Here is a 26,592-nt window from a genome sequence, read left to right as displayed (position 1 = left end):
TGTGAGGCTTTGGAGAGGTTATACTAACTTGAAAGGTGATGAATATACTTAACCATATCTTGTATGCTTAATGATGTTAATTAAATTTCATTATTGATATCTTGCTTCAATTTTGATATTTGTTATCTTGTGATTATGTGTGTGACTTTGTGCGAATGAAAGGTAAGAAAGTATGTTTGTTTCTATTTTTCGATTCATGTGAATGATGATATGAGAATGTGAGTGTGATTAGTTTTGAGACTTAGTTCTCTTATATCTATTTACCAACTAGGGTTGTGGATTCGCCCATTACCCCGGTGACTTTATATGAGTATACATCTAGATCTAAGTACATGAATGCTAGGTGTCTAGAAGTGTTTGGCTAGGTAATTTCATTAGTACTACTACCCTTCCAGTAGGGATATTGAAACCGGGTAACCCGTGATGTCAGTGGATGGATCTTGAGAACATCAAGTAGGCCCACTGCCATCATGAGATGGTAGGGTTGCATATAATAGATAATGGTTCATGGGCGCTTAAGACCGGTAACCAACCCATGAGAGGACTTGAAGAGCATCCTGTCCATTATATGTGAATAACCATAGGGTTGAGAAATGGAATCCAACAGATGCCTCCCGTTGAACATCGAATTTCTAGGTGGAAAATGATACTGAACCGAGTTAGTTGGTGCCATAGGAGAAGTATTTGGACTATATGTAGTATGAGACCGTATGACTATGCATTAGGCTTAGAGTAATCCTTGACATGCACCAGTTCTCATCCAAATGGTGATGTGAGAGAGTGATGACTTATACCCCAGTCATTGATTAATGTGACTTGACCCAACAACTGCGGAGAACCCAATAGGCGTCTTTTGTTGAGGGAGAGTGAATGAGATCATTGAGAGGAAACGATGTACAATTTAATGCTTGTCTACCATAAAGACTTCATGATAGAGTTATGAGCATAATATCATAATCATTCATATATCATATCTTTATTACATTATCAATATTAATGTTATATGTGTGGTGTGGGATTTTGTGAACGAATGCATGATATGACGTTGAGTTGACCTCATTGAGTTCTATTGAACTCATTCATTTTATATGTCTGTTTATATTAGAATATATTGCAGGTTATGAGGACTCTTTTCAAATGGAGGATTCGTCGCCAGCAGAGTTTCTTGAAGGAGTGACCGAAGAAGATGTATACTCGCATGAAGCTTCGTGCCTGTGTCAAGACTATTAATGTGGGGCTAGATTCCATTAGAGGATTAACTCAGTTTAATTCCGCTGCAAACAAACTATTTCTCCTTTAAACTCTGACTTTCTTTCGATTAACTTTAGTTAATGGATGATTGTAAACTATTGATAATTCAAATTTGATAACTTGTTATTTAAACTTGATTTATTCTTGTCCTTGGATTATACTATGTCATATTTTTGTATGGGTTTGTCATTAACCGAGATCCTGTAGTGTATCACCCACATGGATATTCGGGTGTGAACCGAATCCAGTTGGGTGGGGTGTGATAGTTATGGCTCAACAACGAGTTTCTACAAGCTAGCTTTAGAAATTTGGTGTAATGAGCAAAAAGTGTTTGATCCACTCACGAGATCCAAAAGCAAGATTTGGCCTCTAAAACTGCTATAAGTATTAAAGACATAAACCTATGCTGTTTTAAATCCCCCACACCCAAACAATGGCTCACTAATTTAGCTTTTACCGCATCAGTAGGTCCTAGTTGTACTCTCAGTAGTAACAAAGTATGTAACTGTATTTCGTAATGTAATACATATGCTTTCTTTCATTAAAAAAGAAAAAGAGAATCCATCTCTGAAGCATACATTTATCATTATTTATTTGATTTAATTTTCCATACTTAATCAATTAGAAGAGAGATAATTAGATATCTTTTGTCTTTTTCAGGAACAAGGTCATTTTTTATTATTACAAATGATATGGAACAAAGTTGAAAAAGATGTTAGATATTAGTAGAATTTAATCAAATTAAAATCATGGGACTCAATCTTGCTGCCAAGAATCGTGAATGCTGAGATTCAATCATAATCCATGCAAGGAAAGGAACAAGAACTTGGATTTATATGATTTTGTTTCCTTGCTCTCTTGGATTTCCATCTGTTCTCTCTCCTATAGATTCCTAAACATTCACAGCCATTGGACCCAATCTACCTTAAATGAGCCACCTCATACTGACTCCAGTCATCCTAATTTGGAAAGAGAAAACTCTCACATGCATAATTGACCCACATTGAACTTCTTTAATTTATTATTCTCTCTCTCTCACTTCTTCATTCTCCAACGTTTTAAGTTGTCTTTACTAATTTGAATTTTATTTCCTTTTTCCCCTTCCCCTATTTCTTTCATTATTATTATTATTTTCCTCTTTCCTTATTATTATGAATTTAATTCAATTCAATATTTAAAATTTGATTAGATTTTTCTCTAACCCATCCACCCATTTATCAGAAACTTGCAGAGGCTGACTATCATCTTTTGACATACTAATCTCCTCTCATCGCATTATCATAGCAGCCATGACAAAGCTTCATCAACATGAATAGTCAGCATAGTGCGTGGATTGGCATGGTGGGTGAGGGATGTGTTTGCTGTTCATCTTCTATCATGAGTAGCTAATTTGTCTTTAGGTAAACTTTTGGAATTATTAATTAACCTTAGTTTTATACAATTGCTTGATGTTAACCTAAACTCCATGAGAGTGATTTTTATTGATACATCTAATAAGAAAATTTTGTTTATCTGATTCATTATTTTATTTTCAAGCCCCTGAGGTGTTGATCACTCGATTCTGACCTATCAATCTCCTTTCATTGCTATCTTCTGTGCGAAGTGTTGCCCATGCTCATATAAGTCCATCTGGGTCAACCTGTACGTCCTTTCAGATTGTTGAGGATAGAGCTGTTATACCGTCTGTTGCTACTTAGATATATACTCCCGATAAACTGAATCGTATCTTTCTTGTATAACCTACTCTGTATTTTCTATAAATACATACTGTAATCTCTACTTACATATATGAGAAATCAGATTCTACACCGATTAGTGAATGCTGAAGGAGAAGAAGGCAGAGGGGACAACCCACGATGGCTTGAGAGGGAAGAGAGGTTCGGGGCTTAAGGTAGTTAAGTCATCCTACGGTCCTAATAGAGTCTTGTATGACATTGGTAAGAAGATAATGCAGCTAAGCTGAGACTTGCTTCTGAGGCATTTCAGACTTTACTTGTTCTTGCTGCTTTTCCTTGGCTATTCTCCTCCGTTGCTTGGAACTAGTCTTTCTACATGATTTTCCTTTCCTAGATCAGTCTTTCTTTCTTCTGTTCTTTCTTTGTTCTCGTTGTTGACATGCCGCTTATTGAAGAGAAATACTATTTGCTAGTTTTACCAGATTAGGGGAACACGTCGCTCGACCCTTTCTTTCAGCGTGATGTGTACCTAATTCCTTAGGATTCTTTAGTGTGACGTATTGGAAAGCTTACTGCTTGCTTTCCTTTTGGAAAATGGCCTAGGATCGACTGGCTGTTGACTTCTCTATGGTTCAAGAAGAAGAAAATAAAAAAGAAGAAGATAGAAATAAGCTTCAAAGGACTTTTATTCATCTCATAGAGAAAGAGCATCTAGACTTATTAAATTATAGCAGCAGAATGTCACCACAACTATGCAGAGTCGCAGACATTGATATACAACTTTGAAGTGGAGAACTCCTTTTAGCGACGAAAATTAACCAAATGCGATAAATTAGAATAAAACTCCTCACATATTGTTGCTGCAAAGGGAAAGACGATCACTGGGAACAACAAGTAGATGGTTGGCTCTTGCAATAGCTAGGCCAAACTTCTCGGTCATGTCCAAGTCCTCAGCTGACATGCCATTGGGTAACTTCCAATCAAAACAATGTACCAGTTGTGCAAGTACTAGTTTCACAAATGTTAGGGCCAGATGTGAACCTGGACATCCTCTGCGACCTGATCCAAATGGTAAGAGTTCGAAGTCATGCCCTCCATAGTCAATATTTGCTCCTATGAATCTTTCAGGCAAGAATTCTTCTGCATCACCATAACTCGACCACACATCAGGGTCCCTTTGGATTGCCCAAGCATTTATAATCACACGACACTTCTTGGGTATGTGGTATCCGTTGATTATTACGTCTTCCGAGGACTCATGAGGAGGTAACAATGGAGCAGCAGGATGAAGCCTCATGGATTCTTTCACTACCATATCCATGTACTCGAGCTTAACTAGATCCTCTTCTTCCACTAGTCGATCTATGCCAACTACATTCTTCAACTCTTCTTGGAGCTTCTCCATCACCTTCGGATTCCTTAGGAGTTCAGAGAGGGTCCATTCAATTGTAATAGATGATGTGTCTGTTCCACCCAAAATCATGTCTAAAATAATTGCTTTTATACTAGTCCGATCGATCTTGTAGAGTTGTTCTTTTTCAGTATCTCTTTGTCCAGATTCCGTCATCAAAGACAGCATCACATCGATGAAGTCCTTATGGTTGTCTTTACTGTCTTTAGGTTTGTTCATGTGCTCGTCAATGATCTTCTCCAAAAACCCATCAATGGTTTTGCTAACTAACTTCATCCGTCGAGTCAGTCCCTAATTGACACATACAACAATTAACAACACTGCGTTAGATTTGTTTAATATGAACCTATGATATGAAGATGCATGGCTCTACTCAATTCTTGTAGGATCATATATGTAAGTTACCACTTAATATAGAGATGTGCTCTTATGTTTTCTATGGTAGGGTGCAAGTTTGAACCTAAAAAAAAGTAGAGTGTAAGTTTGGCCCCGGTGGTTTTGACCCACACTAACCCTCCCTGATCTCGAATATGGCTCAAAGTTTGGCCATGAATCAGGACCAAGGGCGGGCCTAGGATTACTGTTTGTCCCATTTTGGCCTTAATTTTGGTCCAAAATATATTATATAGAAAACTCATTTTTGCACTCCTTTAACATTTTATTTTAATGTCTTATATATTGATTAGGCACATTTTAAAGTTACAATAGAATAATGAAAAGTTTAGAGCTCTAAAAATTAATATCAATTGTATTTGTCAGTCACTTACATTTATAATAGGTCAATATTTTTATATCTTAGACGGTTCAAATTGAACAACATATTAGTTTCAAAATTAACAATATGTTAGATTATGCATATCAAATTTAAACAAGAACAAGGACATGGACAAGGTCAGGGTCAGGGCCAGTCAAGGACAGGGTCAGGGTCAAGGCTAACTCGTCTTGACCTGGCCTAATTAGGGACAATTAGGGTGTTGATGGGCTTAGTTTGACCTTGTAGGATTTAGGGTCAGGGACAATAATTCAAGGCCTTAAATGAGGGTTAGGACAAGAATGGGCTTAGCCAAAAACATTTAGGGCTGAGATTGCCATTGAAAAAGCCTTGCCATGTTGCAGCCTTAGCCTATAGTGTTAAAAAGACATACCTGAAGGTCCAGTGCTCCAATATATGGAATGAAGTCAGCCAAAAGAGGAGTCCCAATAATCTCGAGGTATTCCTGGACAAATGATTTTACCTGGAAATTTTCAAGTTTTTTGCCTATCAGCATTTGAAAGATCATATCCTCAATCACTGATCCCACCTTGGTACTTATATCAACCACTGCACCAGCTTTGGCAGCCTCACTGAGAGACCCAACAAGAAAACCCATCTCTTTCCTTCTCATATGCTTGAATGAATCAACCTTTGCTGCACTTAGCAGTTCCCTGGTGCACAGCTTGCGCATGTTGCGCCAGTATGAATCGTATTGTCCGAAAAGCAGGCCTTTGTTCTTGTACGACATGTAATGGGCACCAGTGGTGTAAGGTCGACCTGCAAAGACCATGTCATGGGTCTTGAGGAAAAACTCTGCTGCCTGAGAAGATGAAATCACCACAGTTGGAACAAGGCCAAGCCTGATGTACATGATCGGTCCATACTTCTGGGCCATTTGATGGAGGGTACGGTGAGGAAATTCCCCCAACATGAGAAGATTGCCAATAATAGGAACTCCTTGAGGTCCCGGCGGTAGTCGACGATCATCTCTTTGTTGCTTGGCTCGGAGATAAATCAATAGATACCAAAACCCTCCAAACAATACTGCTAATAGAATTGCATTATTGCAAGAAGACATTTGGAGATTAGAAAGTGAAGAATCTTGCACAATAAATCTTTACTTGGATTCTCCACTTTGATGGTAGTAGTGATTCTAGTGAAGAATTGAGCAATATATATAGAGAACAGATACGGGCCCTGGGGAATTGCAATATGCAAGGTGATGTAATACAATTTTTTGGATCTTGCATTGGATTTCTCCAGAAGAGTGTTACTATACCTATGAGAAAACGTGAAAGGTAATTGTTATTACTTATTAGTGCTCACTAATTTATATTTAATATATTAAGTGCGATTAAAATTCCAAAGGTGGGGTCCTATTTTTTCCATCCATTTGTAATAAACATTAAGGGCGTCAATCGGTATGGTTTCGGTATTCGGCAAGGTACTAACTTTGAAGGCCAAAAAAATTAACCGTACAGTACCAAATTTACATGGTACAATATGGTTTCGGTATTTACAAAACAGTTCGGTACGGTTTTGGTATTAAATCGGTGCAAAAAAACTGTTTAAACACAGTATCTAGTGCGGTACAGTTTTGGTATGAATGAATCTATGCCACTTTTATTATTAGTTCATTAAGATCCTATTAAAATTGTGATCGATCCATTCACAGAATTTGATATTAACAAAGATAATTAAGCAAGTGAATCTAATTAATAGAGAGAAAACAAGTAAATCTAAGAAGATGAGTGAATGATGAAATGAAAAATTACAATAGGGAATTAGGGATAGGTTAAAGGACCTAAAGGTAAAGTGTTTTAATTGTAAAATTATAATTTATATTCCTTACTTTGGTACGGTACCGATTTGGTACGGTTTCAGTACATACCGATGGTATGAGTAACTAAAATCGGAACCGTACCAAAGAAATTCGATTTCAGTACGTACCGTACCAAATTTTGAACAGTATAATATGGTGTGCTTCGGTACGTATGGTTAAAAGGTTTTGGTACGCAATTGACACCCTTAGTAAACATGGTGACAAAATGTTTTTGGCACTAAAAAAACGTGTTGAACATCAAAGATTTTCTTTAGTCTTATGACACAATTATACACTTTGTTATGGATGTGACTTTCGGGTGGAAAATAAGAGTAATATTTTGTCCATGGCAATAAAGAGTGTACAATCGCTTTATTATTTAATTAACAATAAAAGAAAGGGTAGAGGTGGGTGGGTGGGAGATCGTTTTCCGGGGGGGTGGGCTTCTTGCATGCATTATTGAGAAAGTGCATTAAAGAACGTGTAGGTAGGATTTCTGAATTTTATAGGATACATGTTTCTCACTCTCTTTTTAAGGGCATTATTAAATTGGACAAAAAAACAAATTGGCTTCTATAATATGATATTCAATATGAGATAATGCTTCCTATTTGTTGTATCTATTACTAATAATGTTTTCTGATATTCTACGGAGGATGTATATGCTAAATAGTTGAGTCAGTGCTAGAGTTTAGGCTGACTAGACTCCTTAATGTTTATACACTTCATATTTCCTACTGTATGTAAAAAAGCGAAACATATGTTATTGGCCACGTAATGTGGTTCTGGGGTGAAAGTAAATCTCGCACGTCCTTCTCATCACACCATATTTCTTCCAATTGGAAATTTCTTTGTTGTGTTTGGTCCATTCCATCATTTATCTCGCATAGTAGCGCCCGAATCATATCACCTTTCCTACTTCCTCCTGTACTGATATACTTTAGTTGACCTTTCCAAAATAGTCCATCCATCTCTTGATTTTGAGGAGGTATCCAAGACAAATAACTATTCAGCTCAATCTCTTAGAATCCATCTCTTGATTTTGAGGAAGTAGAGTTTATTACTTCTTTTTATTCAGGATATGAAATATTTTTCAAAACTTTTGATTAATATGAAAAGTTTTAAGTTGGAAAGAGATAAAGTGATAGCTGTATACACATATTCTGAAGTCACAGTTCACCCCATTCCCCCATTCTATATACTTTAGTTATGAATGATTACTTTGATCATTTGATAATTCTTTTCATAGTTGCTTTAGAATTGGAGTCACATGCTTGTGCATCTATAACCTGAATGGGTGCCACCTGTTACATGGCTTTCTTATAAATGTAATTCGTGCAAGGAATTCAACAACCACTTTAGTTGAAAAGGTCTCGGATCCGGAGGAAGCCCCCACCAATGTCAATGACCTTTCTCATGGAAATAGAATATTGTGTACCCTACCAATGAAATGAAAAGAAAAGACAAAGAGAAAGGGAAGGGATAAAAAGCCTATGCATGAGGTTCATGCACTTAGTAGAGTAAGGGAGGATTTTTTTAACCTTAATCTTGCAAGTGAGGATCTTGTCTAGGATCATAGTAGAAAAGATTTTTTTCCTAAATTTTCCTTAATTCACGCTTATAGAATAAATAGAAAGAAAGAAACGGAAGAGAATAATTAGAAAGAATATAGGAGAGAGGAAAGATATGAGAGAATAAATAGGGATTGATGAGTTAGTTTCCATTAGAAATGACATTTTGAATATTTAATAATATATATTTTTTGAAAATTTTCCCTTAACCCACGTTTATAGAAGGAGAATAAATAAGAAGAGAAGATGTGAGAGAGAAGAAAGAGGAGAATAAGTAGGGATTGAGGAGTTAGTTTGGGTCATCAAACACCGCTTTGAATCTAAATTGTCAACAGAAAGAAAAAGAAACTAGAAATTGCACAGCCAGGGAAGGGAGAACTAGAGGAAGAAAATAATAATAAAACAAAGAAAACTGAGGGGAATGAAAGAGGAAAGGAAGCAGCGTCCTCACCTCACTGCCAACCTAAAGATAGGGAATAAAAAGTTTTAAAAAGTTAAAATAAAGGCAGCATGAAAGCTGCCGAGAAGAGGAGGAGAGAGAAGAGGAGATCTAAGGAAGTATAATACTTATAAGAATTGTCTCAATGAAGTGCAAAATCAATTACACTATAAGAATTGTCAAATATAAGACGAAGAACAGCAGAATCATATTTTTTTCAAAACCCAATCAAACTCCAGAAAATGTAGACAAATTTACAGCGTTCAACCTCATATTCAGATGCATAATCATATAAGTTGACAGCTAGCAGATGTTTCTCATTAACATGAGCAGGAATCATCTTCACCATATTGTAGAAACATCAATGTAAACAAAATGGGGAAAAGAAGGGGAGAAATCAAACCTTTTGCTGAGGTTTTCTGTCTGAAATTGGCGACTCCAGTATCAAGAACAGACCACAACCTGCTGCAACGAGCAGAGCACTTAGAAAAATCAAGTACCCGGTTAACCCACTACACATGAAACCAAATCGTTTTGGTTTCTTACCTTACTCCAGGAAGAAGAGGTTGCTGATGATGAAACTAAGTAGCATTTGCTGCTATAAACTGCCAAATAAAATAGGGATTTGATCGTAAGCAAAGGAGAGATAAAATTTTTTACAGTGAAATCAACTTACTCAAGGGAAGTAATCGCTTACCGGAACAGAGACAGAGTACGAGTGGTGTTCTCCGGCGTCCAAGCCTTCCAGGGTTTCGTTAGAACCCTATATCGACTCTACCTGCAACCAAATCCATAGCAAGCATTAAGGAGAGGAAGAACTAGAGGAGACGAAAGCTACCGTGGAGGCGATGAGTTATGGTGAGGAATACGGGCTGCCTGAATCTAAATCATGAACCTCTTCGAGAGCTATAGAGAAGCTGTATTTTGAACCTATTTTGAACCCTGTGTGAACACAGCTGGGGTTTTATCGGGAACGATTTCTGAGTTTTGTTTTTGTTCTTTTAGAAAAACAAGTTTTAGATGTTCTGTAAAGAGTGTTCTTAAGACCAATTTTAATGCCGGTTCGTTCTTTAAGAACAGAAGAACAAACCGTTTTATCAAACACTTCTAATCCGTTCTTCCGTTCTTAAAGACTAAAAGAACGCCAGAAACGTTCTTTCAGAGTGTTATCAAACGCGCCCTTTAAATTACACATGCACCCTCGGGTCTGCAAACTACTGTATCTGGAATTTAGTACATTGCAAATGTCTACCTGTGTCAAACACCTTCAGTAATAAAATACAAAAAGATGAATTTATCCTTGCTGAATCTATTTATGAGTGAGAAAGAAATTGAAAAAAAGTATTTAACAGTGATGGTTGTTCTTCTCACTCCCTTCTTCTTTCTTCTTTCTTTTTTCTTTTCCTTTTTCATTGAAAATCAAAAAAGGTTTGAGAGTTAAGTACTAGAGCAGTTTAGGATTTCAAAAATATGGTGGATGTTGAATCATTACTTAAACTTAGTGTTCAAATAGTAAAGACGCGTTTGATGCATACTTTTAATCATAGAGAACGTAAACATAATAAAATAAATTCCAAAAGATGTAAACATAATAGTGTGAATCTATATACAATTGCTCTAAAAGGTATCAACAAAACAAGCATGTTAGCTTTGTTTCATTTAATTTGAAGTCATCTAACCCCAAGTCCCTTCAATAATAGGTTCCATCACCGGTTCAGATGAAATTCCTCATCAAAGATTCCGTCACCTACATCCGCGCTTGGGGGGGGGGGGGGGGGATTGAGACAATAAGTAGAGAACTAAAAGTAATGAATAGATTGAAATGGTTGGTATAAGTGACTACACCAATTGAACCCTACTTGCCGAAGAGATCAACTTTCACTTCAACCTTATATTTTTCTCTAGGTTGACCTTTTGTCCAATGCAATGGTTGTAGCTTGCATATTAACTCTCAAAGGAATTTGAGATCTTAGCTTCTTATTTTTGAGCTATTGGTCTTTACGAAGGCAAAGAATTCATGTAGCCAACCCTATTTAATTGGGACAAGACTTCTTGTTGGTTTTTTGCTGACTGAATCAACTCCTGGTTTCCTATGAAAATAAGATGCACCTTGCAACGCTAAACCACCCAAGCCATTGATCCGACAAAATTTTCACATTTTTCCATCATCAGTCAAGTTGGACGGAGCATTCCCTAAACCCAAGCCGAATCATACTATTAAAATTAAACTCCAACCTAACCCAATCTTGCTAGCGCCCAGATACCTTAAACCAAGTCAAACCCTTTTCCTTTAACCCATGCTGATCCTAATTGGCCTTGATTGGGTCTAGTTGGTCTAAGTGATTTTATTCCTCAAAATAGAAGCATTACGCACTGACGCCCGATGTGTCTCCAGATCCGATCTAGGTTCCGACTAAGCCAAGCTAATACCTGATTGCCTTCTCATATCCAGAGACGATGAGCCTTGCAAGAGAGGTTAGACACGGGCCGGCTAGAATGACGGGTAGTCGCCTCCGATGGTTAAGTCAGTCGGTGATTAGATTAAGATTTCGTACAAGTGCAACCCATGAATTTTCTAAGTGTTCGTGTCTTACCGGAGGGGTGGGTCTTTGTTTAAAAAGTGGGCGGGTTACCTTTTTGGGTACAGACAGGCTCCCTTGATGGTTGTTCCGCCTAATCATCCCTGGGGTTGACCTTCCATTCACGGTGATGTTGTCATATAGATCCAACGTGAGTGGAGCCTTCCATATACGTCATTAGGTCGGCTAAAAACCCGACTGTGTTGTTGGCTTAGCCCCCGGTCGAGTACATTCTTCCCGTATCACTAGCCCCCTAGCTCTTGCGATGGTTGACAGCGTTAACGGGGTAGAGTTTTGGGACCTAACTTGAGGGGTGTTTCTCTATTATTCCCGGCCTAGAACATTAGCCTTGATGGTTGGGTTTCCCTAGGTATTAACCCTAGTTTGGTGTCACCACGTCATGCGTCAGAGTGGTTGGTCATCACGCCCCATTATATGTTTAAAAAACATTAAGCTTGAATGATGTTAAAACCATTAATATTGAAGATGAAAAGAGCAGTGCCCCTTTAATGGAACTGATATTCCCATGTCTAATTCATGATTGCATTTGGTGATTAACCTATACGATCTATCAGATTGAAACAAGAAAAGAAAACACAATCGATAAACCCTAACCTAGACAAACCATTCGGTCGTGTGTGATTTACCACAAAATTGGAAGCAAGAAGACAAGAGACACGGGCATTTGATTACGGAGTTCGGCATTAGATGCCTACGTCTCCGGGACTCAAGAATGGAGTCCGATCTACTATGGAAGGAAAAGAACTTACAAGATGTCAGGGAAAGGAATGTACAAGATAATCACAATAGGGCAACCATATGGCACCAAATCACTATCGAGTCATCCTCTCTTCACGCTAAGTACCTAGAACTAAAGATCGTTTAGAACTAGATATAGATTTGCAGAACTAGAATACAGAGTTGCTCACAAACCATGTCTCATCGCTTGAAACCACCTTCAAACAAGAAGATCGAAGGAGAAGAAAGGAGAATCGCCATTATCGCATCTCAGAGCTCTCTCTGATTTCCCCAAAGTACCAATGAACCTTCTTCTCCCTCCTCTGAACACTCCTTGCTCAGAGCTCCTTCAAGATCGTCCAAGAACCAGATCAATCGACGAAGAACAGAGAGAAACGGAGATCGCCATCGCCAGAGCTCATGTTCTGTTTTCCTCAAATTTTGAAATCGTGTTTTGCATACAATGAATCAAACCGGACCAAGCTAGGTATATACAATGAAGTGAACCGCACCGGTTCAATAGAAAACCAAAACCCTAGGAAATACCCAAATTACCCTTACAAATCTCCCCCTTAATTTGGTAAGCCTAAAAACAACATCATAGTAGACCGGGCTTCAACCATCATCGTCCAAGTGTACTTGCACAAACAAAAACAAAGAGACCACAATACAAAGCAAACAAAATATGCAAAATACCTAGACGTGTGCAACTAACCATGCAACACTAAAAGGACTCATAGCAGGCACACCATGCAACAAATGCAACAGGTAGAGAAACCCATAAACAACAACAACTCCTAGTTCACAACTCAACCAAATCAACATGGAGAGTACATATGCACACACCAGGCATATATCTCATAACAGAGACAAACAGAACAAGAGTCATAAAAATTTGGGCAGCATCTCCCCTAAAACTGCAACATATGCAAACCCGATAAACAAACACAAGACATACCTGGACATCACCACACCATAGATAAATGAAAAACACAAGTATACAATCTCCACCAAAGACTAGTATAAACTTCAAGAAATCCATGGTGATACCCAAAACCAACCTAGATTAACAGAACCTTCACAAACATCAACAGATGAACAAACATGGATCTTGACATAATTGACAATGCCAACACAGCCCATGAATCTACAAAAATGCTTACAATATAAGCCAAGTCAAGTCTAAAACATATCACATGATACATAAGAGAACTTAACAACTAGAGAAGAGAGATTTGAACAATTCAAATATATATAAAACATGACAAATAAACATAAATCTCTCCCCCTCAACCAGTAGATCCCAAAACTTAGGAAAATTCCTAACAGATCCAAATACTTTCATTTCAAATTCTGATTTTAAAACCTTCCCCAAGGAATACAATCATGCAATCAATATGTAAACCACATAAAGGCAGATATAAGACCCATAAAACGAAATGAGAAACTAGAGGCAACTGTCAACCTAAATGCAAAATACAATGCAAAAACTCAAATATCAAGTCTTATATATCAATGCCAAGGGTATTCCAATGAATCCTGTTATGAAACCACAACAGGATTCATTAACAAGTCATATTTTCAAATTCAATTGTTAAAATGCCTAAAGAAGTTGCAAATCATTCTTTCTTCTACATTAAAGTAAAGAAAGACAACAAGTATCCAATTACCCATTAAAATAAAGAAGAGAGTAACTTAGGATCGCAAACACTCTTATAGTCTTACATTTAACCAACAAGATGAAAATAATCCAGACAAACCCAATAGGCAATACCACTCTTAATCCATCACTGGTCTACTACCACTACTCAAACCAGGACCTCTTCACCCACTCACTACAAGGACGGGCACATGTTAACAACTAGACAAATCCAGGTCACCTAGAGTAGAAACCAAACCAGAGATAAAAGAAGTAAACTCAATAAGACTTAACAACTCTGACCTACAAGACCAGACTCAAAGAACACATAAAAATCTAACTGCAAACAAGACATAACCTAACCAATAAAACTGGTGCAAGTCATCTTACCAGACAACTCCATAAATCTGACAATAACTACTCCCACTCAAAACCATACAAGCTGACAGACCATATCCCCTGAATATCATGTGAACCCCAACAACATGTGAGGACACACCCTCTTGACAACTCCTGTGTCAAGACCAGCACTAATGCTGAACTAGAGAACAAACCTCTCCCCCTGGAGATCAAACTCTCCAAACACTTGACAACACCTGTGTCAAAACCAGCACTCATGCTGAACTGGAGAACAAACCTCTCCCCTTGGAGACCAAACTCTCCAAACACTTGACAACACTGTGTCAAAACCAGCACTCATGCTAAACATGGAGACTATACCTCTCCAAACACCGGGGATACACCTAATGCTATACCAAGTGAAATAGGAATCCTCATGTGTGTAACCAACTATACTAAATAGTCTCAACACCACCTATTACCACTATAGCATTCCAAACCTCAGTCATACATGTATACCAATGCAAATAAAAGCATCCATGAGAGTACACAACAACAACAAATACTTAACATGCCAACACTATCATAATTGGTCAAGAATTCTCACACAATAAGGCATATCTTAACCAATATTAATAGAAAACCAGGCATAAAACATGTTGTCTCAGATTTATTAAATAAACAGCTTCCTTACACAAGCATATCACCTTAAAGATAAATAGACCACCTCCCTTTAACAAAGGAACAAAATAGGATAAACCAAAGTGTGCACCAAATGGAAACCCAAACAACCAGGTCTTCAAAACAAGGTCTATGCTACCACAGAAAGCACCTAGGTCATCAAAGGACCTCAAACATATTTAATTCACTAGAAATTAGGCACATTATTGTTAGATGTCTCACCTTCTTGCAGTTTCCTCTTGTATGCAAAACAATATTTCTTAATATGACCCACTTTATTACAAAAATAACATCTCCTGGTGCTAGAATCAGACTTATTATTCTCCCATAATTGTTCTTGTTATTATTTTCATGATTGTCATACACTTTACCCTTCCCTTTGGACTTCCCATGTTTGTAGGAGCTCTTGCCCTTAACAAACAAATTGTCCCCACTCCCTAAAGTCTTTCCAGAAGCCAACAACTTTGACTCCCTATTCTTTAGAGCATCAATCAATTGTTCTAGGGCAATGTTTTGACAAGCATACTTAATTGAATTCTTAACAACAAGGTAATCATTATGAAGGGAATTTAATAGGATAATAGACAGATCTTGGTCTTCAAATTTGCTCTTTTCCCCAGTACTGGCTAAGTCTTGAATCAACTTTTTAAACACATCTAGGTTCTTATCAAGATTGATTGTAGGGTCCATTTTAAATCCATACAATCTTTCTTTTAACTAGATCTTATTACCTAGATTCTTTTTCTGGTAAATTTGTTCAAGCTTATTCCACACCTTGACAGGGGTATTATCCTCATCATCTAAACACTTGATTACACTATCAGTGACATTCCAGATCATGCAACCAATTGCATTCTCCATCACTTTAGTCCTTAACATAGGATCAATGCTATCCAAGAAAGTGTCTGGGTCATCTATTGATCTAAGGAGTTTTTGTTGTGCCATTAAAGCCTTGACCTTCCTTTTCCAAATCCCAAAGTCCCCAGTCCCATCAAACTTCTCAATGTCTACCCTGAAATCCCCATTGGAACTCCCAAATCTAGGTACCTAGGATTCTCCCCTAGACCTACAGCTCTACTAGAGCTTGTGGTGACCACACTGGAAGGTGAACCCTCCCCTGGTAGACTATATCTCTTGCTTAACTCCACTTTGGAGCCGGTAAATCACAACAAATCAGTATATATATTGGAATTAAATCACAATACTGATATAAACAATTCTGAAGAAAAAGATTAAACTAATCAAGCATCAATTAATCACACTTTGTTTGCTAATATCATTCAAAACAAAAATATCAGCATTTATTTAATTAGATATTAACACAACAGGCCAATACAAACCAAGTAAAGTGCCAATATTAACAAACTAATATAATAATGCAATTTTACAAAATAATATTCAGCAAAAATGTAAACAGTGATTAATCAAGAATTAATCATCTCAGAATTATTCTTCTCATACATAGACTTTATTCCATACATTTAATTAACAATTCTTCTCAAGCATAGGACCGAATATGATCAAGGCAGCAGAACCATCTATATGCAAAATCAGAAAAATTAACAAATGTAAAAGCCTAAGAACCGTATGAGATCAAACATCACCTTCTAACCAGGCTAGAGTTTGCTAACCTAACTACCATGAGCACGTATGTATTTCTCAATTCAATTATACAAAAAATCAGATTATGTATATCATCAATTCCTTAACCCCTAGGTTTGGGTACCACATCCATACATGCGTATATAATCAGGAAAACAAAATTATTCAATAATTTAGCCTAGCTATCATATAAAATTGTATGAACTTGTTAAAACCATTAACCACGGAAGATGAAAGCTAGCCGAGACACCTAACCTAGCTTCGATGCCAATTTGATATTCCTAGGTCTAATTCATGATTGCATTTGGTGATTACCCTATACGATCTATCAGATTGAAACAAGAAAAGAAAACATAATCAATAAACCCTAACCTAGACAAACCATTTGGTTGTGTGTAATTTACCACAAAACTGGAAGCAAGAAGACAAGAGACGGGCATTTGATTACGGAGTTCGGCATTAGATGCCTACGTCACCGAGACTCAAGAATGGAGTCCGATCTACTATGGAAATAAAAGAACTTACAAGATGTCAGGGAAAGGAATGTACAAGATAATCACAATAGGGCAACCATATGGCACCAAATCACTATCGAGTCATCCTCTCTTCACGCCGATCACAAACCATGTCTCATCGCTTGAAACCACCTTCAAACACGAAGATCGAAGGAGAAGAAAGGAGAATCGCCATTATCGCATCTCAGAGCTCTCTCTGATTTCCCCAAAGTACCAACGAATCTTCTTTTCCCTCTTCTGAACACTCCTTGCTCAGAGCTCCTTCAAGATCGTCCAAGAACCATATCAATCGACGAAGAACAGAGAGAAATGAAGATCGCCATCGCCAGAGCTCATGTTCTGTTTTCCCCAAATTCTGAAATCGTGTTTTGCATACAATGAATCAAACCGGACCAAGCTAGGTATATACAATGAAGTGAACCGCACCGGTTCAATAGAAAACCAAAACCCTAGGAAATACTCAGATTACCCTTACAGGAACTCTAAAAGTTGAAACATAAATAGGCTACTTTACCCCAATCTCTTCCACCTTCGTCCTGGCCTCTGGATCATGATTTACCGGAAAATAGAAAAAGTTTGGAGAAAGATCTATTTCTTCTACAGTTATGAACGTGTATCCAAGAAGAAACATTTCCAGAACCCTGGTATTAAAAATAAACTTGTCTCCACCATTATAAATCAAAGGAACCAACGTACATTCATTCTTGATTAGTCAGCTAGAATTAGAGGTAATTGTTATTTAGAAGGCTTGAATCCAATTGATCAGCCAAGAAAAAATAAGAAGCAACCGAGCTAACAGATTTTATTAATGGAACTGGACTCCTTATTAAAGACAAAATAAGCACAAACAATCCAATTGTTGCTCTTGTACAAGATGAAAACCATAAATTTGATCAATTTAGTTTGAGGGTAATTTTGAAATTAGAAGAGATGAAAGGATGGTGTTAGGTTTTTATTAAAATCTATATTATCTTTATATTAAGTTTCAAAATTGGTCTTTGCATTTCTTTTATTTATTTGTTTTGTTTGTCTGTGGGACCCATGAGGTAAGGGTGGTATTGAGGCACCATGAGTAAAGGAGGCCCTTCATGACTTTGGTTATGAGGCTCTTCATGCCATTGGTCATGGGTCTTAAAGGTTTTGATCATGGTGATGAGGTGGGCTAACTTGAATGGTGGAATTACTCAAATTCTAACTCTTGACCTTCATTTCTCATTTCAACTTCATGACCATTCATGGCCATTACCATGAGTGGGGGTTAAGGTCTTTGAATGGGTTAAATCCTATTCATTTCAAAGAAGTGAATATGAGAGTTACTTCCCCAAGTAGTGGGGAGGTTAGGTCAAGGGGGTATATTCACATTAGTGGAGGAGGGACAAGCTATTGATTCTCCATTAGTGGAGAATTGATTCTCCCCTTGTGAGGAGGTGTGGTTTGGGCCTATATAAACCCAACCCTTCCTTGCATTTGTCGTGCAATTGAGCCCTCCTCACTCACATTATTTGTTTTACAAAGTTCATTTCTTTCTTGAGTTGTCTAAGTGTTGTGCTCTAGCTTTTGGCTCCTTGAAGGGACTAGAAGAACTACCTCATCTTCTAGTTGGAGGTTGCTTTATCTTGGAGTTGGTGGTGCAAAGAACCCTTGGTAGTAGGGTGCATCAATTACCTTAAAGACAGCATCAAGGTGTGACTCAACCTCATTGATCGGTGGTTCGTTCGGTTGCAACTTCAAGCTCTCCGGATTTGCTAAAGATCTTCATCTCTCAGTTGTATTGCAATTTCATTGTTGTGTGTTTGAAGAATTTGTAATACAATTACCCTACCAGATGGTTTAACAGAAATTACTAACGAACTGGAGTAATGTGTTCACTGTAAATCCAACTTTAAGATGTATGTGCTTGTGAAACATAATATGGGGTGTTCATGTTTTAAGTATTATATTCTGGAGTGTTAGTGTATAAGGCAAAAATATTTGGTCTAATTCCTTCTTGCTAGTTTCTAGTTGTACCATTTCGTCCACCAAAATACTGTTTCCACAACTTTATAAGAGAAATCAAGGTCTCCACAAAACTAGCAAATAAATTGATATAGGGAGGGCTACAGCTGGAGAGTTATCTCTATGATTCATGTCTCTCTTTTCTCGTCTTCTTCGTCTTCCATTTTGATATTCTTACAACGGGACCATGATTTGAATAATGACCTTCTAGACAATACCCACTATAACAGAAAAATTTTCGACTTGTATAACACATGTCCAATTTAAATACAAAATCTAGATAACTATTTAAAGGGAAAAACATCACTGGATGGCCTTAAGAAGTTAATAGCCAAACATTGCCAAAGTTCCACCACTTAATTAGTGAATTAAATCTCAACCATCTGTTAAGTAATCTTTACTACTGATTTTACTTCTTATTACCCACTGTTAGTTTCACTTCAAAGAGGTAAAAAACCCTATCAAAATTGTTGTGGGCATTCTCCAACAAATTAAGATAAGTTGTATTGCACTCAAACTCTATCGCTTATATGTTGGATGATGCTTGTGCTCTTTGATATTGTTGCACCTAGAATTTGTTGGCACTGCCTAGAGTAGTAGGATGCTTTCTTTAGAATTTCATACACATTACTCTGAGTATAATGATGACCTGTACTCATAAGATGAGTTAGTATGACCTGACCATGGATAGGTTGGGGAGCCGCCGCCGATGATCAAGTCAATCTAGACACAACGATGAAGGCTCTTGAGCAAGGTTATCAAAGCGTAAGGAATAATAGTAGATATATAGTTCTTCATCCCCCGTGAGTCCCATGAGTTGGGTTTATATAGAGGTTACCTCTCGAGGCAATTACTCATTGAATCTTGTCCACTTCATGAGACTTGATGTGGGTTTCCTTTGGGAGCATGCTCCCTCTTTCAGATAGTTTTCATAAATGATTCCAATATTTGAGCCATTGCTCTGAGACCCACTTCCCATATCTCACCATGGGTATATCAGTATATGAGGCAATTACTTCCTTAACTAGCCCCTTTGACTTAGTCTCTCCACAGAGGCTCTTTGAATAAGATCTTCCCAACTTGGGTACTCGTTTATTTCACCTGTGTTCTTTTTAATAGGGGTACTTCATCTGTTCCTACTTGGTCATGGCCTAGCCCCACCATGGGACTAGGTTGCAATAAGGTCAAGTTGGATTGAGCATTTTAAAACCTGACTTTGTCATATAGGATCAAATATTTGGCCATGGCCCTAACTACAAAACAATAAAATAATGTCCCACAGTGCAACTATGTCAAATACTAAACCTCAGGGTCATAAAATATTACATAATTACATATTATTGTCCTATTGTGCAACTAGGTCACATATTAAACCTAAGGGTCACAATCTCAACCCTAACCCAACTAACCTTTATCACAAATATTGTTAAGAATGCCTTGTATAGATGAGTTTGTCTACTATCCTCCCCTTATTAGAAAGTCGACATTATGCTCTACGAAAAACCAAATATAAAAATGACAATCTAAGCTATACCCTAGGTGACTTAATTGCCATGAATTATTAAAAGAACAATAAGGTTGAAATCCAATAAAATGCACATAGAAAAACCTTTTTAAGTTTTTTAGTTCAATATCACCATAAGGAAAAATCATCTTATCATGCAATGTATTCTCTTGGCATTGCATTAAGTTAGGTAGGGTGGTTATTTTACGTCTCATTACCTGCCCATTGTTGTTTTATTGAAAGCAGAAGAACTGTTAATATTAAGATATGGATTTTGTTACGTGTGATCTGAATTCTTCTACCTAGTGTTAAAAATTGTCCCGTATTGACATATTAAGTAGGCAACCCAAATATTATCAGAAAAAAAGGTAGGCAACCCAAATGACTATTTTTCTAAGATATGTAAAGAAAGCAGAGGGAACCCATCTTTGATCTTTCTCTCTCTTGATGGGGTGCGGGGAAGGAGTAAGACCCAATCCGATGGTCATCCCATTTATCCGATTGAAACTCTATACATACGTGTCTTATGTTCTCTTATAAAGTCAATATGAGATTTTGGAATTTTTGCCTTACGATTTTTTGAGTCTTGTAACGGCTTTTTGACAATTGGTGAGAGATATCTATTATAGTCTTTTTCCTACATTGAAAGCTGTTTTTCTTCATTGATAGACGTAAACATCGCATTAGCGTGTGAATTTTGTTAAATCTATAGTGTTGGTTTGATTTATTTCCGTTTCTATTCGTGTTTTTTGGTGTTCATTTTAAGACTTTATTGAAGAAAGAAAGAAAGCAGGTAAAAAAGAAAAACCCATATAAAGTGTACACTAAAACCTAAACAAGTGAAATGATGACAACACCAAGAAAATCAAACATGGCCCTAAATAGGACACTCTCCACAAATTGTTGCTTGAAAGGCGCTGATAACTTGGAATAGTAAGTAGATGGTTGGCTCTTGGAACAGATGGACCAAACTTTATTCTCATTCAGTAAGTCCTCAAGAGTGACATTCCATTGGGTAACTCCCAGTTGAAAACGTGCATCACTTGTCCAACTACAAGTTTCATGACTGTCTCTCTCTGATATCCTCTCATGGTCTGGTCGGAATAAAGTGTCTATATCTGATAGGAAAATATGCTTTACCAGAAATATGTATATAACATCTTACCCCAAAAAAAAAAAAAAAAAAAAAAAAATGTATATGACATGACAGACTGACAGTACAAGCTCTATCCTACCCTACGTTAATTGCCATGAGTTGATGAAAAGAATATGGGAAAATGACGTAATTAACTGCTTTTAGGTTTTTCTTCATAAAAATAGCTACTCAATGTTTTACTTTACAAAATCAACCAAAACTGAGTTTGCATTTACAAAACTAGCTAAAATATTGATTTTTCATCTCTTTGGACATTTATTACCCCTAAAACTGATCACATCGAGCGGAAAAATTACTATTTTGTCCAAAAAGGCAAAGTTATTTTTTCATACCCTTTGGACATTTCCACCCCTATGCTGTGGTATGGTCAATTTTAGGGGTAAAAATGTCCAAAGAGGTGAAAAAACACTATTTTGGCTAGTTTTATAAATACAAACTCAGTTTTAGCTAGTTTGTAAAATGAAACATTGAGTGACTATTTTTGTAAGGGAAAACCTAAAAGCAGCTAATCACGTAATTTTTCCAAAGAATAAAAGGTTTCACGTTCCCAACACCGACATAGCACATAGCAAGTGTCTCTTCAGTAGGATAGAGAGACAGATCTGGAATTGCGTTATGTATTCCTCACATACGTATCCATATTTTTGTGGAAATAAGGTTTTATATATTTTTATTTTTTTAATTTTTAGGAAAACTTGAGACTCAAGGGAGTGCACGTACAATTTTTTCCTTTTTTTCTTTTTAAATCATTGGAAATAAAAAAATAAAATAAAATAATAGAAAAAAAACCTTATCATGCAATGTATATTGTACCCATGCCCGACATATGAGTAGCTAGTACTAAATTATGCACTGTTATTAGATTTTGCTTCAATTCTGCATAACCATTTTAGTAATGGTCGAGTCGACCGTTTATTGCATTTTAAGTGGTTTTGAAAGAAAAAAAGTTTATGTAATAGACAGTTGAGATCAAAATTTTGATCTTGAACGTCAAATGAACAGATTGCGTAGACTTGAAGCGAAATTAATTGTTATTTTAAATCTTCTCGTGTCTCCACATAGTGATGTGCCACAAAACATGATTAAATAATATTCTTTTATAATTTTTATTTTTTTTAATTATGACACATTATTTTAAAGAAACATGACACGCCCCAAAATTTAAAAAAAAATGAAAAAAGAAGGAGAAACCATAAAAAGTATTACTTATTTGAGTTCTACCAGTTTATTTTCAACAAGAAATTGGTGAGAAATCTCCATTATAATCTTCTTCCTACATGGTGAAAGTTTTATTCTTTTGGCAGTTGATGCAACATTAAATCTTGACGTTGCTTACAAAGAAACCATTAAAAGTAAACATTAAAACCCAAGAAAGTGAAATGAAACACCAAGAGAAACACATGGATCAAAATAGGACACTCTTCACAACTTATTGCCACACAGCCAAAGGCGATAACTTGGAACAGCAAGTAGATGGTTGGCTCTTGGAACAGATAGACCAAACTTCTCAGTCATATCCAAGTCCTCAGGCGACATTCGATTGGGTAACTCCCAGTTAAAAACATGTATCAATTGTCCAACTACAAGTTTCACTACTGTTAGGCCAAGATACATACCAGGGCATCCTCTACGACCTGATCCAAATGGAATAAGTTGGAAGTCATGTCCCTTGATATCAATATTGCTTCCCATGAATCTTTCTGGCAAGAACTTCTCAGCATCAGCATAGGTCGACCATATATCAGGGTCCCTTTGAATTGCCCAAGCATTTATAATCACACGAGACTTCTTGGAGATATGAAATCCATTGATTGTTATGTCTTCCAAGGATTCATGAGCCAACAACAATGGAAGAGCAGGATGAACTCTCATGGTTTCCTTCACCACCATATCCAAGTAGTCTAGCTCAACTAAATTCTCTTCTTCCAGTTGCCGATCCATGCCAACTTTATTCTTCAACTCTTCCTGAAGCTTTTTCATCACCTTTGGATGCCTCAACAGTTCAGATAAGATCCATTCAATTGTAACAGATGATGTTTCTATTCCACCCAAAATCATGTCTAAAATAATAGCTTTTATATTCGTTCGATCAAGCATGTAGGAGTTCTCTTCTTCTCCAACATGCATTTGTTTTGGTTCCATCATCAGAGACAGCATCACGTCAATGAAATCCTTCTGGTTGTCTTTGGGATGGTTTACGTGATCATCGATTATCTCCTCCAAAACCCGATCCAATACTTTGCTAGCTTCCTTCATGCGTCGAGCCAATCCCTAATTGACAAAAACACAACAATTTTTTTTCTGTAAGATAATGAAACTGCGTGCTAGCTCTAGGTGCAGAAGAGCTGATTAATTAGCTAGAGAGATTTACCTGAAGGTCAAGAGCACCAATATAAGGAATAAAATCAGACAGGTTAAAAGCACCAACAAGTTTGAAGAATTCCTCAACTTTTGATTTGAGATCCAAATCATGGACTTTGCTACCGATCAGCATCCGGAAGGTCATGTCCTCAATCAGTGATCTCACCTTGACACTCATGTCAACCACTGCGCCAGCATCCCTAAGAGATCCAACAAGAAGGTCCATCTCCTCCTTTCTTATTTTCTTGAATGACTGAACCTTTGCTACACTTAGCAGCTCTGTGGTGCAGAGTCTTCGCATATTGCGCCAATAGGTACCATGTTGGGAGAAAGCCACACCTTTGTTACCATAAGACATATAATGGGTACCCATAGTGTAAGGTCGACTAGCAAAGTTGGTGTCATGGGATTTGAGGAACAATTCAGCTGCCTTAGCAGATGATACCACCACAGTTGGCACAAGGCCTAGCTTGATGTACATAATGGGTCCATACCTCTGGGCAAATTTATTGAGATTACGGTGAGGGAGATCACCCAACATAAGAAGATTGCCAAGCAATGGGAACCCTCGAGGTCCCGGTGGCAGTCGAAGATCATGATCACTTTGTTTCTTCACTCTTAATGCATGTCGAAGAAAGATCAACAAAGACAAGAACCCTCCAAGCACTGTCAGGAGAACTACAATATTCCAAGATGACATTAGGGAAGAAAATGAAGGAAGCTGAAAATTATTATTGGCCATCATCATACTTTCTAGGGTTTTCTCTTCGAAAGAAGTGGTGAAGAAATAGGGAAATGTATAAGGGATACACATAGATATGATCGTATCTACAACTAGAAGTCCGCCAACCACCTAATATTCCCACCTGCAAAAGGGAATTCACGCTTTTAAACCCTAAGCGGAAATTTTCTCATTGTGGTGGTGTCTTTTTGATTTTCTTGGGAAAATTTCTCTTAATTAAAACAAGCTACCCGTGAATACCAAGTACACTGACCTAGTTGCAGTTCCGTCTCATTATCGCTCTGTAGGGTATCCATGTAAGGTAACAGAGGCACCGAGCCAGAAAACTGTCGGTTCCTATTATTTTGAGTTTGGTATCATTCATGCACTTTCTCTTGGGCTATAAGGTTTTCATGTTTGAGTGTGTTATTAACTTGGTTTTCATGTTTGGGTGTGTTTTTTCGTATTTGTATTAATGTGGTGATCTTATATGATTTTCTTTTCTTTCTCTTGTTTCTTTTGAATTGATACATGATTGAGAATTTTATCGCTTTTTATCCTGTGATCATCCATTTTCTTATAGACAGGTGACACACTACTATAAGTCACATCAAATAATTGAAGTTAGATTGAAAAGATAGAATGTTTTTTATTTTAATATAATCTCAATCTTTGAATGTGAATTATAGACACACTGTCACTCATTGATAATATTCTGTGTTTCTACGCCACCATCTCTAAAGTGCTATATATATATATAACATCAAAGAAATTCTAACAAAAAATTTGTGAAATGTTTGTAAATTTGTTTGCTTGTGTACACAAATTTAACGCGAATACATTTGAAATTTGTAAATTTATTTGTTATTGTGCTGCAGGTTTCCATCTTCAGTTGGACTCTTCTTATGCCGCTTATATAAGATTAAGGTTGTTGGATTTGTCATGCTAGTAGTATTAACGTAAATTAACACCTAAAATGCTTATCTCTTCCACCTTTACAATGAGTCAACTGTACTCAGGTGTGTGCTGAGATGCATGTATTTACAGTAGTGTCAGGACTCATGTGTGTGCTGAGATGCATGTATTTGCACATTGACACTACTGGGTGAGATGAAAGACTACCCAACCTCATGGAAAGGTAGGTTTATGTCAAGTCATGGAACTATGTTGTCACTACAAAATCTTCTTCCTCCTCTGTGAGTGGTGGTGATATTTCCTCTTTGTGAGTGTCTACTCTACTTAACAGAAACTAATCCCAGTCGTGATTTGCCAAGAATGGATGCACTAAGAGCATTTAAGCTCTCTTCCAGCCATGGCAGTTCCATCTGCCTTGGATTTCACTTTTTATTTTATTTATTTTTTTATTTCTTTCCTATAAACTAATTGCATTAAAGGGGAAGACACAAAAAAAATTAGGGATCAAATACTTACTTTCCCACCATTAACACAAGGAAAGTGTTACAAACCCTTATGAAGAGCTTAGAAAAGAGAAGAAATTCAGAGGGAGAGAACAACAAATTAGAAGAACAAAGGAGTGAGGAAGAAGACGAACACATGAGAGAGACAGTTAGGAATTGAGAATAATGTTCTTCTTTGTCCAAGCATCTTCTCCTATTACATTTATATACTAGGATCCCCTACTGTTGTCTTGACCATATTATCACTAATAGTCATTAAAATGGCCATACTGAACATAGTAACATCTGAACCCAACGTTCTCTGCCCATAGATCCTACTCGATCTCCAATCAGATCCTAATATTGCCTACCGTATCCCTTATGAGAACGGTGTAATAGAAGAATTCAACATAAAAGCAACATTGCATGCTTCCCATACGT

The 26,592-nt window shown here is 37.0% G+C and overlaps 2 protein-coding genes across 2 annotated transcripts; both read right to left on the bottom strand.

Annotated features, from left to right (window-relative positions):
• Positions 1-3,605: 3,605 nt before the first annotated feature.
• Positions 3,606-6,224, bottom strand: LOC149012504 (cytochrome P450 71AU50-like). The gene is made up of 2 exons (XM_089159021.1): positions 5,484-6,224; positions 3,606-4,629 (listed from the first exon to the last, which is right to left on the bottom strand). Exons 1-2 carry the CDS (start codon positions 6,168-6,170, stop codon positions 3,775-3,777), a joined length of 1,542 nt encoding a protein of 513 aa, XP_089015147.1. The 5' UTR covers positions 6,171-6,224; the 3' UTR covers positions 3,606-3,774.
• Positions 6,225-23,094: 16,870 nt separating this feature from the next.
• On the bottom strand, positions 23,095-24,733 carry LOC149012503 (cytochrome P450 71AU50-like). The gene is made up of 2 exons (XM_089160152.1): positions 24,044-24,733; positions 23,095-23,943 (listed from the first exon to the last, which is right to left on the bottom strand). Exons 1-2 carry the CDS (start codon positions 24,731-24,733, stop codon positions 23,095-23,097), a joined length of 1,539 nt encoding a protein of 512 aa, XP_089016278.1.
• Between the last annotated feature and the right edge of the window lie 1,859 nt (positions 24,734-26,592).

Source organism: Hakea prostrata, chromosome 6 (genome assembly GCF_041222555.1).
Source record: "Hakea prostrata isolate BN-2017 chromosome 6, UWA_Hpros_2, whole genome shotgun sequence".
Classification (NCBI taxonomy): Eukaryota; Viridiplantae; Streptophyta; class Magnoliopsida; order Proteales; family Proteaceae; genus Hakea; species Hakea prostrata.
This window is presented reverse-complemented; position numbering and strand designations above follow the sequence as displayed.